Below are 17159 nucleotides of genomic sequence, written 5' to 3'. Positions count from 1 at the left end.
CTATATAATCATATGCCGTCACCGTCGGGGGCTCAGCCATGTCTTCCCCTAACAGATCTCTGAGCGCCTGTCTCACTCTATGAAATTGGAACCGGGTGAGGGGAGGGGGACCACGCCCGTCCCCATTGTCCAAATCGCTCGACTGCCTAACCACCCCATCGTGGAATAGATCGCCCATTTTATGGATATCCAACTGTGTGAGCGCCGACAGTACTCCGCGATCCTTACAGGGTCCTAACCATTAGCACCACCCTATTTTGGCCTCCGGGGCGTATAATAATGAACAGGCTTGTGCATCCATGAGGTGGTGCCAGGCATGAATGACTACATTGAGCGAATCTAGCAGGCCCGTTCGCCGATCTGGGTGGAGGGCAAGTAGGGCCGGCAGCGGCGTCTGATCCGCCACTGTTCGTTCGATACGAATGTGAGGGGTGTTGTCCGCGCCGTGCATCCAACCATGTGCATGAGCACCTTGAGCCGCTCGGTAATACAATTCTAGATCAGGAGCTTGCAGTCCCCCATCCGCATACGGTCTAACCAGTATGTCCCACGCCACTCAAGGCTGTCCCCCAGCCCAGACCAACCCTAACACCAATGCATGCAGCTGCTTGAAAAATACTTTAGACAATACCATCGGTATATTGCTAAATAGGAACAGAAAACGGGGTAGTTCCGTCATTTTCAACAATGAGATGCGGCCCATAAGAGAGAGAGGAAGACTTATCCACTTCTCTAACGTCATCCTCCAATTTAGAGATTCCTACTCCATAGTTTTCTCTGAGGACCACTTCCGAGTCTGTGTGCAGTTGTATGCCCAAGTATCTGACCGAATCAGTGGTCCACTGAATTGGGTACTCCGATTCGACTTTGTCTGGGTTGAGCGGGAAAAGTACAGTTTTGCTCCAGTTTACTTTAATTCCAGATAGCGAGCTGAACAAAACCACCTTCCTTAACACTCTTGGGAGATTAGTCTCTGGGTCTCTCACATATAGCAAGGTGTCGTTGGCGTATGTCGAGACTATTAAATTGTACCCAGGGAAACGGATCCCGCGGTGGCCATGATATTCTCTTAGCATGCAGGCTAGCGGTTCCGCGACCAGAGCGGAGAGGAGGGGGGAAAGAGGGCATCCCTGCCTGGTACCACGTCCAATAGAAAAAGGCTCAGTTATGACCGCACGTATTCTGACTCTCGCTGTTGGGGCAGTGTACAGTGTATTCAACAGCTGAATAAAGAGTTCACCAACCCCCATCCTCTGTAGGACAAGTCGTAAGAAGGGCCATTCAATGGAATCAAAGGCTTTTTCCATGTCTAGAAATACTGCAACCGCAGGTATTTCCGGACGGGTATGTTGAAAGGCAGCAAAGACAGTGCGTAAATTATACGTAAGGGTGCGACCTGGGACAAAGCCTGCTTGTTCCGGTGCAACGAGAGTTGGAATTAGTGGGCTAAGGCGGTTGGCGGTGATTTTCGCAAAGATCTTTGCATCTACATTAATGAGGGACAATGGGCGATATGAGGCACAGTCTCCAGATGATTTACCCGGTTTCAGTAAAGTTATGATAATGGCTTCACGCATAGTTGGAGGCATCGTACCACAGTCAGCTATCTGCTCAACTAGGTTTAGTAATTTAGGGATCATAAAGTCAGGAAACGCTTTATAAAAAGATGCTGGGAGCCCATCATTGCCTGGGGCGCTGCCAGCCTTCATAGACGACAATGCCCAGACTATCTCCTCTCACTCGAACAGTCGGACGAGAAACTCGCGATGAGTGTCAGTGAGCCAGGGCATTTGTATGTGCATGAGATAATCTAGTATACTATCTTCTAGTATTGTTCCCCTGGTAGAATAGAAGGTGGCATAAAACTCTCGGAAACGAGATGCGGTCTGCTCAGCAGCGATTTCTTCTCTAGTGTCAGGAGATCGTTCCATGTGTATGGGTGTGGATTGCCTGCGTTCCTTAGCCATTCTGGCCAGCACAGCGCCAGGGCGCTCTCCCTCCCCATAGGAACGGGCGATAGCATATTTTCCTAGATGTTTGATCTCTGCGTCAGCCTCCTCGTGGTATTCTCTGAGCGTCTGCGCTAATTCTTGTGTCAAATCCACACTAGGCTCCCGCGCCATACGCGCCTCTATTTCTCGAAGCCGAGTCTCCAAGAGTTTCAGACAGTCCATGATGGACCTAAGGACCCCCCGTGCTTTGAGATAATGATTCCCCGAATATAAGCTTTAAAAGTTTCCCACACTGTGAGGAATGACTCTACCGTCCCCTCATTCCCTTCGAAAAAATCCTTCATGTCAGTCTCCAGTTCAGAATGAAAGGCATCGTCAAGCAAAGCATAAGGCGGCATACGCCATGAGAAAGGAGGGGGTCGTCCTGTCAAGGCTCGCAGGGAAATCAACACTGGGGAGTGGTCAGAGTACGTACGCGGGAGCGTTGTGCAAGCCCGCACACGGCTTAGGAGAAGTGTGGAGAGGAGCCAATAATCAATTCTGGTATGTATGTCATACTGTGCGGAATAATGTGTGTATCCGCCTTTAGTCGGGTATAGTGTCCTCCAGACATCATGCATTCCCAGTCTAGTCATTTCTGCAGTAAGAACACGAGCGGAGGTAGAGGGCCGTCTATCAGGGCCGTCAGATCTGTCTATAGCTGGACATAGTGTAAGGTTAAAGTCACCCCCCCAGAAAACATGTTTCTCCCCCAGATCTCAAATCCTACTAGCAACACTCACATAAAAGGAAGGTCAATCAAAATTAGGGCCATATGCATTGATCACAGCGAAAGTCATACCTTTCCCAACACATTTAGTAATAACATATCTACCCTCTGCATCCGTCTCAAGAGGGGAAAATGACAAGCATGACTTTGGGTTCACCCAAGTAAGCACCCCTCTAGCACTGGAGGTAAAACCAGCAGCATGCACCCTGCCGTGAAGGCCCCTGTATTGCAGCGTGGGGCTATCCGGACAGAGATGTGCCTCCTGCAGTAATGCGATATCTATACCATGTCGTGCTAGATATTGTAGTACCCTCCTGACCTTCCTATGATCATTTAATCCCTGTACATTCCACGTCAGCAGAGCTATGCTGTCGCTATCTTGTGTGTGTTGTACTCGAGGGGCAGACCCGGGGGGGCACCTGGTCAGAATCTGTAACCGGAGGAATTCGGGTCATTGAGGTGGCATTGTTCCTATAGATCCGTCAGAACTTCCCTGAGCGTGAGGGAGCAGCATGTGCTATACCCAACTGTCATGTCTTGCACGGTCTCTGTGACACATTTAACACATACACAATTTACCATCTGCATTGATACCAATAAAGGAAAAACTGAGTAAAACATCCCTCCCCTCCCCACGCTTGCCTATCCCCAACCTGGCCGCGCCCCTCCACCCAAACCTTCCCTACCCCACCTAGAAATCCTGAATTCAATCCTCCCCACATCCCCCCTGCCCCCCCTGTCCTGAATATAGTGGACTATACTACTCTTTCGCGCCTATGTCCCCAACTGTCCCTGCCCAGTCCCCCTTCCTTCCCCCCAAACTTTCTAACCCTTTAGAGCCATTCACACTCCCCTCCCTCCCACCCGCTACATTTAGCACCCCAACAACAAGCTCAAAAACATCAGCATCAAAAAGCGAAAGGCACTCCTACTATCCTACTAGTGGTGTAGTGGTAAACACACAGGGGCGCAGGTAGCTCGCTCATAGTGAGTCTATAGCAGTGTTAGTCCAGTACACCAGCCTTCTCGCCCTGCCCCTCCATCTCCATAGTAGTAAAAACATGCCCTCGCCGGTGCCCCCAGCAAAACAAATCAAGTAAAGGGAATAAAAAACAATAACGCCAGTGTTCACTTTCCGCTTATGATATCGGTAATTGCGTCTAATTGTACTCTGATCTGTGACTACACTTCTGTGTTATTCCCCAGATCTGGCGCGTCCTGCCAACTATCTACACTTATGTAAGGTGGTAAGAAGCAGGGTGCCCACATTCTGCATCTACAGTAGAACTAAAATCCCTACTACTAATGCAATCCTGGGGTAAATAATAAAGTTCAGTGGAAAAAACAACATGTAATGCATCAGAAGAATGTCTCACTGTGTCGGGGCGTCCTCCACCCCTTCTCACCCACATGCCCAAGGGGACCTAATGTGTCACATTCCTCGTGAAAGTCCCACTGTGAAATAAGCCAGCATTGGCAACAGTAATGTACATCCTTTTCCATCTGCGCCGACCACAACATACAAATACCTTACATTTTCGTGTTGATCTGCATTAGTCCTGATCGTCCATGGACCCTCCCAGCCGCTTCATCCAGCCCTCCATTTCCTTCTGCTCCAGACGTGTGTTTACGCCAGCCTCTCATGGCTTTTTGTAGTGCCCTCGGGTCGGTGAAAATGGTGAATCTACCCTGCCTGTTGACCCGCAGTTTGGCAGGATACAGCATCGCATAGTCAACTCCAAAGTCCCGCAGTTGCCTCTTCATGGGGACAAACTGTCACCTCGCTTCCTGTCCTTTGGCGGTAAAATCCGGGAATAGGGATAACGCGCTTCCCTCGTAGTTGAGCGGTTGCTTTTCACGCGCCAACCGTAGCGCTGTGTCACGGTCCCTGTAGTTAAGTAGTTTAGCTACCACAGGCCGAGGCGGTGCTCCAGGTTTCGGTCTCGGGCCGAGCATCCGGTGTGCGCGCTCTACGACGAACATACCCGAAAAGGCGTCCTCGCCAAGCAGCCGTCGGAGTAGTGCCTCAACGAACAGTTCCATATTGCCCGTTTGGGTGGTCTCCGGAAGACCCGTGATGCGGATATTACATCTGCGCGATCGCGCTTCTAAATCCTCAGCTTTACCTTGTAGAATTTGTATTACCTTTCCAAGTTGCTTATGGTCCGTGTCGAGTGTCGTCTGTGCCTTCTCTACTTCCCCTATGCGACGCTCCGACATGTCGAGTCTCTCTGCGTGCTTATCAAGCCGCTCCGCCATCCTATCCATCCGGTATGTAAGGGCGTCCAATTTTGTGCCCAGGGAGGCGATTCCACCTTGCAGATTCTTTTCCATAGCCATGAGAATACCTCTAATATCAGGCTCGTTGACGTTATCCACGCCTTGTTTCTCGGCCCCCTCGTCCGTGTCGCGAAGGGATGGGTCCGGGGCCTTAGTTTTCCTGCTGCTGTTTGTGTCAAAGGAGAGCTTAGGTTGAGTTTCATCCAGGCGACCCATTTTGGCTACGGATATCGCGGGCGTCTAGTCACCGAGCACTCGAGCCTTCACAGGGAGTGCAATATTACGGCTATGGTCTTCTCTCGGGACTCGATATGTGCCTTCACCAGTGCAGATTGACGTGGCACTTCCGTTCGGTGTGACCCCTTCACACGTTGAACTCTAGCGGAGCGTCATGGCCCCTCGCGAATTTATGTCAGTGTACCGCAGCCAGCTCTGCTGCTCAACAGTCGCGGAATCTTGCCACCGTCAATCTTCCTGCACAAGAACAGTTAACAGTTCGATGATCTGTAGTGTGTACCTTACCAATTCAGCAGTCCGATCGCCAATTACCAGTGCCACAAGTCATAGTATGCCACTAAGCAGTGTCCTGTGGTAGACACAGTTTGCAACCCGGCTGAAGTGGAGGGGTTAAATCCACAAGCAATTAGGGATCAACACTTGCGATTCTCTGAGCTCAGCGCAGCTAGGCAGTGTCTGCACATGCGGGGTAAGGCCCCGGGGCCGTGTCCCAGTCCCAACCGCACTCATGTTAAAGTTAGCAAAATCTCATCCCCTCCGAGGGTGTACTTTGTTCTCCACCATTCACACCGGCGTTTGTAGCACCACACATATATCGGCCTGCACGTCACCTGCAAGCCACGATACACTTAGCACCAGAATCACAGGCCTACCAGGCTGCACGCAGCACGGGGATAATTTCTGCGCTCCTGCACCCCTGCACGGCCAGCGAGAGCTGCCAGGGCCAATAAGCCTTAGGTAATTATCGTCCCACGGACCGCAATGTTCCTCTTATTTAGCAGGGGCCCTCGAGTCCCCACCTCGGGCCGATGTCGCAGAGAAGGCCCATCTCAAGCCGGGCCTCCGTTATTCTGTGTCTCCCACAGCCGGTGGCGCAGTCCGTCAGTCCCAACCTGGATGCCCAAGTACTCACGTAAACGACTCGTGGCAGCTCTCTCGGTGCCTTGATGGCTCGTGGCCGACGCAATCCTCAGTCCGCCCCCGCATAGGCCCACAGCGAAGCCAGGACGTCGCGCAGAAGACAACCCTGGTCAAGAGCGCAGCCCGCCGCACCGCCGTATTCCCACGCAGCGGCGGGGGGTGCAGAGCTCAAGACCGGTTCCACCAGCGTTCCAATGTCGGACCCAGCCTCGATGATAAGCGACCAGTGGGCAGCGGGCACCAGAAACTCCTCGAGTCCCCACAGCAGCGCTGTGCAGTTCCGCAGGCCCGACTCACGCCGGGACGTCGATTAGCTGTCGTCTGAGCACTGGGTTGCGCCGCAGCTGGGGAGCTGGAGAGTCAAATCCTCTTTACCTCTGTGTCCGTGATGTCCCCCTATGTACGTCCAGCGCCGTTTTCCCGGCCTAGCAGCGGCTCTCCGGCCACCCGGCTCGAGGTGCAGCTCCGTGCAGGCCCCAACTGCAGCATAAGAGCCGGGGAGCCCAGTAGACGTCAGCCCCGATTGGGCGGGCAGACTAGCACACCACGGCAATTCTGTGCATCCGCCGCAGACACAGGGCTTATGTACCAGCGTGGCACCGGCAAGGGCAGGATAATTTAATGGATAGTTGTGAACACGGAGGAGCCGACGGATCAAGTGGCCATCTCCGTCGCTGGCTAGCTCCGCCCCCTGCAGCGAATATATTTTTTAGGATGTGGGGGGGGGGGGGCAGCAATCTCGAGGAGATCCGGATTTTACCCTATTCAGGAGGGCTTGTAGGGAGAGTGCGTCTAGGGAAGGAAAGTGATCAAATGAGCCTGTGATCAGGAAGGAATGTAGAAAGTGACAAAGTCACTTTCGAAGGCCAAAACTCGGAGCACCTCGAATGAAGCAGATAGTGAAAAATGTAAGCAGCAGAAAAAGTGAAATAGATTTTCACCCAGCGTGTTCACCAGAGCGATATTACAACTAACTGATCACTCTGCGTTGTGCTCGCAGGATCGCATAAACGGTGACTGCCGGCAGCAGCTCTCGAGCCCGGATCGGATTATTTGTGCTTGATACCGGGTAAGAGCTAAATCACGTCGAATGAGCCAAGAAAATGCTTGTTTTTGGCAGGACTTGATAGGTAATTCCGATCATCTATGTCTGTTCTTAGGTACCCCAGTGACCCGACTATAAGAGTAAGGTTAGTGTAACTCCCAATTGTGGTTCTTAAGACCGACTCGGTCTAACTGCCTCCAGTAACTTTTAGCTTCTTTCCGCCCAGATTCTTCTTTTTGATCACACCGCACAACGTGAACAAGGTCAGCGTTTCAAATCACCGTTGTGGTCTAGATGCTTATTGCTTTTTGCTGAATAGCGGCCAGAAAAGACTATAAAACGTTATTAATGTTCTTGTATTACTGTCTGTTTTTGTCTAGAACACGGTGTCTACATTACATGAACCCCCATCCCAAAGGGAAATTATATTCATTAGGAATAAGGTAGGCATAAGGCAGCCGACTAGTGGCTGAGTCTGTTTGTTTAAGAATGTAATATGTTGGAATATGGGACTTTATCTGACACATTTGTTTCTTGTATTTTAGAATTTTATGGTCCTGAGGAGAACCCCGCAATTGGGGAGTTCGAAATGCGTCGACCTTAGATGGCCCACTGTCAACCATAAGATTTAGAAGGACTTTGTTAGGAACATATAAAATCTAGTTCCAATTGAACATTTCTTTAGACCAAAGCATTCTGTCACGGATAACATTGCGGTGTTACAAACCATCTTAGATAAATACGTGACAGTTAAATATCAGGTCGTATATGCTGCTTTTATTGACTTTTCCACCACATTTGACAGAGTAGATAGAGGAACACTCTGGAGAAAACTTGCCAAAATGGGCATCCCGGACAATCTTTTACACATACTTGTATCATTGCATACAAACACCTGGTGCCAGGTTCAAATGGGAAGGGAAAAGGGTCTTACTAGTTCTATCCCGCCCCAAATGGCCTAAGGCAAGGATGCCTTCTTGCTCCCTTATTGTTTTCCCTCTACCTTAGTGACTTGCCTCAACGTTTTCAGCAGATATGTGATTTTCCTCCAAAAATTGCCTTCCACAAAATACACACGATGTTATATGCAGATGATATAATTATACTAGATCTAACTCCATTTGGACTGCAAAGGAGCCTCCAGGCACTGTACAAATACTCGGAGGAAAACTATCTTATCCCGAACATCGCAAAAACTAAAATAGGCCAGTTTTCAGGAAGGAAAAAGAGCATCAAATTCCATTGGTCCCTAGGGGAAAAAGGCTGGAAGTCGTAAATGATTACACTTACCTAGGTCGAATCTTTACTAAGACTTTACAGAATAGGCCCCACACTTTGAATTTGACCCGGAAATCGGACATGCATATGGGAGCACTTTTAAAACTGTACGCCGCTTCTGGACAAAGACACTTCTTCTCCATGCTTAAGGTATATAGTGTAAAGATTCCACCAGTACTATCATACGCTCTGGAATATATACCAATAAGCCAATGGAGCTTTTTAGATCTAAAAGAAGGTAAGATCCTACGGAAACTCACGAAGCTGTCCCAGGCTGTACCAGTACAAGCCCTCCGCCTAGAGATTTCATTAACTAGTGCCTATGCCAGAGGAATTGCTAATATCATCAGGTGGGCATTCAACCTCCTACATGCAGATGAAGGAACGCTTCGATCCTTGCTTAAAATAGAAACATTTGAACGCGATTCATCGAAGCATGTATTTACAAGAAATGTCTTAACTGCTTTCAAACTTTCAGAGACCAATACTAACTTGCTACTATCCTGGACACCCGCCCACCTGAAACTCTTCCTAAAACATTTTACCCCAAGACTCAGCTTTGACCTTGACGTTCAGCATTGTTTTAAATTGCCTCTTTATAAAAATGTCGCTGAATCCATTGCTTTTAATCACCCTCAACAGTATATAAAATTTAATCTTAATCACGGGGCTAGGAGATTGATTGTTCTGCTCAGATTAGGAATACTTCCTGTAAAAACACTAACGCATAAGTGGCACTTAAAAGAAAGCACTAATTGTAATCTGTGTAATGGTGGAGACCAGGACTTAGAGCATCTATTGTTCACCTGCCCAAATGCAACAGTTGCTATGGTAAGAAAAAGGTTTCTACAACCAATCTACGTGAAATGTAGAATCAGCAAAGCACACGAATTAATTATCCTATGTGAAGCTCCGCCAAATGAATTTGTATGTTATAACCTTTTTAAATTTTTAAAATCATTTTTACCTTTGTATTAGAATGAAAACTTTTTAACAAAGTGGTTTATAATTGAATATGGTGTATTAAATATTTGTGGTTCTCAGTGGAGAACCAAATAAAATAAAATAAACGTGAACTTGAACTTGTAGTACCGTTGTATTAAAATAGGATACTAGGCCACATAGACTGTATATGTTAAAAAACATCTTTGTTGACAAAGGGCCACACTCTATGGACTTATGTTATATGTTTGGGAGTGTATGAATGTAGGTTGAATGTATTGGCCAAGAAAATTGGGAATGTGTGTGTTGTAAATATGTATAGAGAGTGATCACAGATTGTATTCAATTGTATATTTTGTATATGCACAAAAAGTGTTTTTGATGATAAAATAACTAAAAAAAACACGGACTAGTGAAACAAATAAAATAATAAACTAGTGACGTTAAGTCAAACAGACCAGTATGTTTTGTTCATATGGGTTATAACAAAATTTAGAGAATAGTTCAGTATTGGCATTTGTGTTGTTTATTACGTATTCCCACGCAGCGGCGGGGGGTGCAGAGCTCAAGACCGGTTCCACCAGCGTTCCAATGTCGGACCCAGCCTCGATGATAAGCGACCAGTGGGCAGCGGGCACCAGAAACTCCTCGAGTTCCCACAGCAGCGCTGTGCAGTTCCGCAGGCCCGACTCACGCCGGGACCTCGATTAGCTGTCGTCTCAGCACTGGGTTGCGCCGCAGCTGGGCAGCGGGAGAGTCGAATCCTCTTCACCTCTGTGTCCGTGATGTCTCCCTATGTAGGTCCAGTGCCGTTCTCCCAGCCTAGCAGCGGCTCTCCGGCCACCCAGCTCGAGGTGCAGCTCCGTGCAGGCCCCAACTGCAGCGTAAGAGCCGGGGAGCCAGGTAGACTTCAGCCCCGATAGGGCGGGCAGACCAGCACACCACGGCAATTCTTTGCATCCGCCGCAGACACAGGGCTTATGTTCCGATCCTTCTGTGGTCTAAAGTTGCGTCGCGTTATTTTGTCACCAGCGTGGCACCGGCAAGGGCAGGATAATTTAATGGATAGTTGTGAACACGGAGGAGCCGACGGATCAAGTGGCCATCTCCGTCGCTGGCTAGCTCTGCCCCCTGCAGCAAATATATTTCTTAGGATGTGGGGGGGGGGGGGCAGCAATCTCGAGGAGATCCGGATTTTACCCCATTCAGGAGGGCTTGTAGGGAGAGTGCTTCTAGAGAAGGAAAGTGATCTAAGGAGCGGGTGCTGGCAACATCTACCAGGGTAGGAAGTGGTGGAGCAATGGCGGGGATACTGGATTTGATAGTGGCGATTTTGTCCAGGAAATATTGGTTGAGAGAGTTGCATAGGTCCTGAGTGATCAATGGCTTGGGCAGGGTTCTTTCAGAGTTAGAGAGTTTATTGACAATGGCGAAGATATCCTTAGATTTATTATCCGAGTGTTCAATTATACTGGAGAAAAAGGCAGCTTTAGCTAGGGTAATAGCTTTCATATAGTCTGCTCGAGCAGCCGAGTAGCGGGTCTTTTCGAGTGGGTCGTAGGCTCTCCTCCATATACGTTCCTTTTGGCGGACGACTAGTTTTTTTACCCTGAGGTCAAGGGAAAACCATTTATGGGCGTCCGACTGGCGGACGGTTTTAAGTTTTCTCAATTGGGCATGTATGTTAAGTATGGGCGAAATTTGCGAACTCGCGGTCCGCAAATTCGTGCCAAATGGCAAAAAAAATCTGCGTGTTCGCAAATTTTCCCACGAACTCGCGGATTTTTGTGCCATTTGCACAAATATGTGACCACGTGTGCCTGTAGCTTTGCCAGCGTGCCAAAAGGCACCGAGGTCCCTTGAGTGAGCTGGCCATTATAGTGGGGACGGGCGCGAAGACGTTTCATACCACTAGTGTGTGTTGGACGGGGCCAAACGGGCGGGGCTTCTATGGGAGTTCACATGCATCTTGTTTATAAAGGGTCAGAGACCGAGCAGAGCAGCAGATGAGGAGAAAGCAGCCTCCTAGTCACAGGATGGCGCTCGGGAAACTCATGGATGCAAAAATAAGTTTGGCACAGGACCCCAGAATCCTTCAGATGTCCAAGATTGCTCTGTTCCGCGTGTTGGTACAAAGCCATTCTGATCCTGCTAAATGGGTTCAGGCGCATGCAGCTGCTGCTGCTGGACAATGTCCCAACTCATACCAAACTGGCCCTTACAGGCATATGCTGGCGCTTGGCAGTAGGGTGCAACATGCGCATACCGGTGCCAGGGGGGACACGAGTTTATTAGTGCTGTGTAGCAAGTTATGACTTTACATTTTGACTGCACCAGATGGTGATAACACCTACACGGATCAGGAGCATCCAAGCACCAGACTTCATGGTGCAAGAGCATAATGGTGCTGTGCGGTACGGGTATATATGTACTGGGGGCAGGGGGGCAATTAGCACAATGTGTGCTCACACCCAGAGGGTTCCCAGGCAATTGAGCACAAATGATTTTCACACTGAGAGTACTCCGGGGCAGTTCAGCAGCACGGGGGCTCACACCCACTGGGCCCCAGGGCAGTTCAGTAGCGCGTGGGCTCACAACCCCTGGGCAGCTCAGCAGCACTGGGGCTCACACCCACAGGCCTCCCAGTCAGTTTAGCAGCACCACCCTCTGGTTCATCACTGCCACCCTCTAGTTTATCACTGCCACCCTCTGGTTCACCACTGCCACCCTCTGGTTCACCACTGCCACCCTCTGGTTCACCACTGCCACCCTCTGGTTCATCACAGCACCCTCTGGTTCACCACTGCCACCCTCTGGTTCATCACTGTCACCCTCTGGTTCATCACAGCACCCTCTGGTTCACCACTGCCACCCTCTGGTTCATGACTGCCACCCTCTAGTTCATCACAGCACCCTCTGGTTCACCACTGCCACCCTCTGGTCCATCACTGCCACCCTCTGGTTCATCACCGTCACCCTCTGGTTCATCACTGCCACCCTCTGGTTCACTACTGCCACCCTCTGGTTCATCACTGCCACCCTCTGGTTCACCACTTCCACCCTCTGGTTAATCACTGTCACCCTCTGGTTCATCACTGCCACCCTCTGGTTCACCACTGCCACCCTCTGGTTCATCACTGTTACCCTCTGGTTCATCACTGCCACCCTCTGGTTCACCACGGCCACCCTCTGGTTCATCACAGCACCCTCTGGTTCACCACTGTCACCATCTGGTTCACCACTGCCACCCTCTGGTTCACCCCTGCCACATCTGGTTCATCACAGCACCCTCTGGTTCACCACTGTCACCCTCTGGTTCACCACTGTCACCCTCTGGTTCACCACTGTCACCCTCTGGTTCATCACTGCCACCCTCTGGTTCATCACTGCCATCCTCTGGTTCAATACTGCCACCCTCTGGTTCACCACTGCCACCATCTGGTTCATCACTGCCACCCTCTGGTTCATCACTGCGTCCCTTTGGTTCACCACTGCCACCCTCTGGTTCATCACTGTCACCCTCTGGTTCACCACTGCCACCCTCTGGTTCATCACTGCCACCCTCTGGTTCACCACTGCCACCCTCTGGTTCATCACTGTCACCCTCTGGTTCATCACTGCCACCCTCTGGTTCACCACTGCCACCCTCTGGTTCATCACAGCACCCTCTGTTTCACCCCTGCCACCATCTGGTTCATCACTGCCACCCTCTGGTTCATCACTACCACCCTCTGGTTCATCACTGCCACCCTCTGGTTCACTGCTGCCACCCTCTGGTTCATCACTGTCACCCTCTGGTTTACCACTGCCACCCTCTGGTTCATCACTGTCACCCTCTGGTTCATCACTGCCACCCTCTAGTTCACCACTGCCACCCTCTGGTTCATCACTGCCACCCTCTGGTTTACCACTGCCACCCTCTGGTTCATCACTGTCACCCACTGGTTCACCACTGCCACCCTCTGGTTCATCAGTGCCTCCCTCTGGTTCACCACTGCCACCCTCTGGTTCATCACTGTCACCCTCTGGTTCATCACTGCCACCCTCTGGTTCATCAAAGCACCCTCTGGTTCACCACTGCCACCCTCTGGTTCACCACTGACACCCTCTGGTTCACCACTGCCACCCTCTGGTTCATCACTGCCACCCTCTGGTTCACCGATCAACCTTACACTGTACATATTGAGAATAAAAATACTAATCACAAACTGACACAAGATAGTGTATGGGTCTCTAGATTGAAAATGATTCGACATACTCAGGACGAGCCGAAAGTTAGAGCAATGCAGTATGGATATTCTAGAAGCTGACTAAGTTTCTACTCTACACTACCAACTGTATAGCAATTCAAGAAGCACTACTGCATGCGTTTTTTAAATTAGCAACCAACTTCTGAAGCAAACTGTTGTGAACAGAGTAGAACTTCACCCTCCCTTGTATCACCCACAGTGCTGTAGCAACTGATTACAGAAAACGGTACCATCATTCAACTGCCAACGGAAACTCATTACAGTATTTATTATTCACATTACGGATTAGGTTTGGACGAATTTGGCATTAAGCAATGCAGTACTCTGACATTTTCAATGCATGTTGCAATATTTTGTCCCTTAACCATTAAATATGTTCCACATAACTATAACAATGATAAATGTCAAGGTGAAATCAATATTTCAAAAAGGATTTTACTTTTTAGTTGTACCTACTAGCTGGACTGTGTATGTAGCTCTGATAAGGAAGTCTATGGTTTTCTACGGTAGTAAAAAATAAATCAAATTTTTCTTCTGAAATCCTTCCACTACTCATGGTAAATTTTGATTTCGTGTGCAAAAGGTAATTTAGCAGTAATGCATAACACTGTAATACATTTATAAATAAGCATTAAAATAATATTTAGCCCTTGGTTGATAGCTTATTCGCACACACCAATCTTTTACTATATCCAATGCAGGCCATCACTTGCATATGAATGCTAATGTATAGATGTTAAAATCCTTGTTACAACTCCCCCATAAAATGATAGTGGGGTCCAGTTACTCCAGGACTGATACTAGATGGTGTGTTAGGGTGCAACCAGTGTCCAAGGTAGGAGTTATTGGACATTGGTTATAAGTGAATTGTTTTATCCTTTTCGTTTTGTTCTAGAATGTATTTCAAGCCCCTCATATTGCATTCATTTGTCCCAATTGCCTAAATATCTAGAAAATTATTTAACTTGAAAGAAAACCCCTAAACTTAAATCATGTCCTACAGTCAAGGCCACAAAGAATCATGCCATGCCCTATCCCAGGGAACTTTTGCCATGGTTTCCATTTTTGATGAATCACATGTGAGCCTTTTTACCCTGAAGGAAAAGGCTGCACCTGATGCGTGCAAAACATGTACAATATATTTTAGGGATTTTTATTTTGCTTTATTGTTGTAGCAGGGAAGATCTGACAGCAGCTAAGGACTCATTGAGATTGTCTGCCATGGTCAAACTTCTTTAATTCGACAAATTCTTGTCTTTCGGCTGTTGCTTGTGCCAGACTTTCCCGCTAAGAAGAGGTGAACTCACTAGTCAATCAAATGCACCCAAAAATTAATCCTGTCATTTCAGAATAAAAATAAAAAATGGAAGCTCCTTTTCATATCAATTCTGTGAAAGGGAGTAAATGAGTGCCTGATCAAAGGGGAATGCAAGGGCAAAAACACTTGAGAGAAAAACCACTGAAGTTGTGAATATGTTATGTTCCTCAAAACAATGACAACAGACTGTCTCATGAAACCCTTAAACTTGTCGATTGAAGGGTGTTTTATTCTCGCTTCTCACCTGGGAACATTCAACGTCTGACTGAATGTATAATTCCTCCATAGGATCAAGTATTGGAAAGTTATTAAATATTACACTGTGGAACTTGTAAAAACAAACGTCCTCATCACTGGGTTGATGGTGCTCCACAATAGGGGGTTACTGCACTGCCATAGATCTGTCACCATGCTTCATGCTCTTTAATAGTCATTAATAAATCAGAAGGGTGGATGATAATAAGAGTAGTGACTGAAGAGATGTGTAGGGCCAGTTTCTGCAGGTATTCTTGGTCTTGGCCCCAAATGGATTCATGGACTTAAGATCACCTTGAATTTGATCCAGAATTTCTTTGGAAGCCAGGGATGAACATCCAGAGAGAGCTTGATGTCTCAACATTTGTTGGAGTTCATGAATAATCGAAACTACCTGGGTCTGTAGTTTCACAACAGGGTTCTCAGTATCTAGTAAAGTTGATATTGTGGTAGTTCTACATGCTCTTGTCAACTCCATATTGTGGTCTGTTTGATGTAGTGGAAGAATGTTATGCTGTATGGGGATCTTTAGATTGACACACCTGCCAATTTGTTGTCCCTCTATGGAGTGGAAGAATCTGTGAAGGTGGGGGGCTGAAGGGAGGTGGAGAGGGTGTAGGAGGAACAGATGTCCTTGTTTCTTTTTTCAAGGAAGATGTCAGAAGGCTAGTAACGAAACTAAGCAGGAACACCTTACAGTTATAGAAGGGAAATCTACCACAATTGGTCATTGGACAATTTCAAATGTGTTACCTGTTAGTCCCACTCTTCTCTTCCTGAAGCAGGTTAGCATCACCAGAATCAGATATTCTTTCTTACATTTGATAGGCATCACATTCTATCTTAAGTGCCTTTTATTGTTTTCCTGTGAAATTTTTCATTTCTTCAATGAAAGACGCATCTGAACATATTTTTTCTTTTTCCCTTTTTGAACAGCTTCCCTGGCCTCTGCAGCAGTTCACAAACCCCTTCTCCTAAAGCAGAGGGAGAATGAGCTGAAAGAAAAACGAGAGACCTACAAGTGAGTTATTATTCTACGTTATGTAAACTTATATAGCGCTAATTCTTTAGAAACTGAGATACAAAATTCTGCTTCACCTTTATTGTAATGGACATCATTATACTTTCAGCACTTTAATTATGAGAATTTATACAGACAAACTAACTTAAGTAATGTGTAGTTTAGCCAGCAGCTAAATCTATAGCCTTTAAGGGAAGGTTTGTTTTCGGTGGTGGGGAGGGGGGGTTTATGTTCTTTCTTAAGTGAACAATGATGATCTCTGGTATTGAAGGATCTCCTCTGTGGATGATCTTACCTTAACTTTCCTGAGAGTCGCCCACCCTAACATTGTTACTGTGCCTACTGATCAATGTGTATAGAATTTCAGGAGAGCTATCTCTAGTAGGAACATTAAAGGGGCACTGCAAATGTACAACTTAAATACTAGGGTGATGGTGGGGATGTCACCACACATTACCACACCTTAGGTACTCAATTCCCCTTTTCGACTTTGTGAGCATTTTCCAAAATGTACCCTTTGCACTTGCCTCAGTGTTAAGCTGTCTACTCAGGGAACTTTGTGCTATATTAAGAACCTCTACATAGATATATACATACATGCTTACATATAAGGGTGAGGCCCGCAAGAGGCAAAGACCCCTGTCAGGGTCAGAATATCATTTAGGGAAATATGGCAGTGCCCAAAAGGCTGATCTGAGAGGTCAGTGTGTGTGATGTGTGATTTTTTGGGGGACTGTTTGTGGGTCTGTTATTATGGTCTGGTGGGCCAGTTTTTGCTGTTTATCTCTAATTAAATATTGCAGGCAGAAAACACAAATGAATACCCATACCTTACAAAACATATATGCACTCTATTTTCTGATTTGCAAAACAAGGCAACTTTTTATTTGG

At 47.7% G+C, this 17159-nt stretch overlaps 1 protein-coding gene across 1 annotated transcript in view; it reads left to right on the top strand.

Moving 5' to 3' along the window:
• Positions 1–17159, top strand: part of LOC144797585 (hydroperoxide isomerase ALOXE3-like) — a 228639-nt gene that overhangs the window by 58655 nt on the left and 152825 nt on the right. Inside the window, exon 3 of the mRNA XM_078668252.1 lies at positions 16184–16268. Within this exon, the coding sequence (XP_078524378.1) occupies positions 16184–16268 (85 nt within the window). The remainder of the gene's footprint in view (positions 1–16183; positions 16269–17159) is intronic.

This window comes from Lissotriton helveticus, chromosome 12 (assembly GCF_964261635.1).
Source record: "Lissotriton helveticus chromosome 12, aLisHel1.1, whole genome shotgun sequence".
NCBI lineage: Eukaryota > Metazoa > Chordata > Amphibia > Caudata > Salamandridae > Lissotriton > Lissotriton helveticus.
This window is presented reverse-complemented; position numbering and strand designations above follow the sequence as displayed.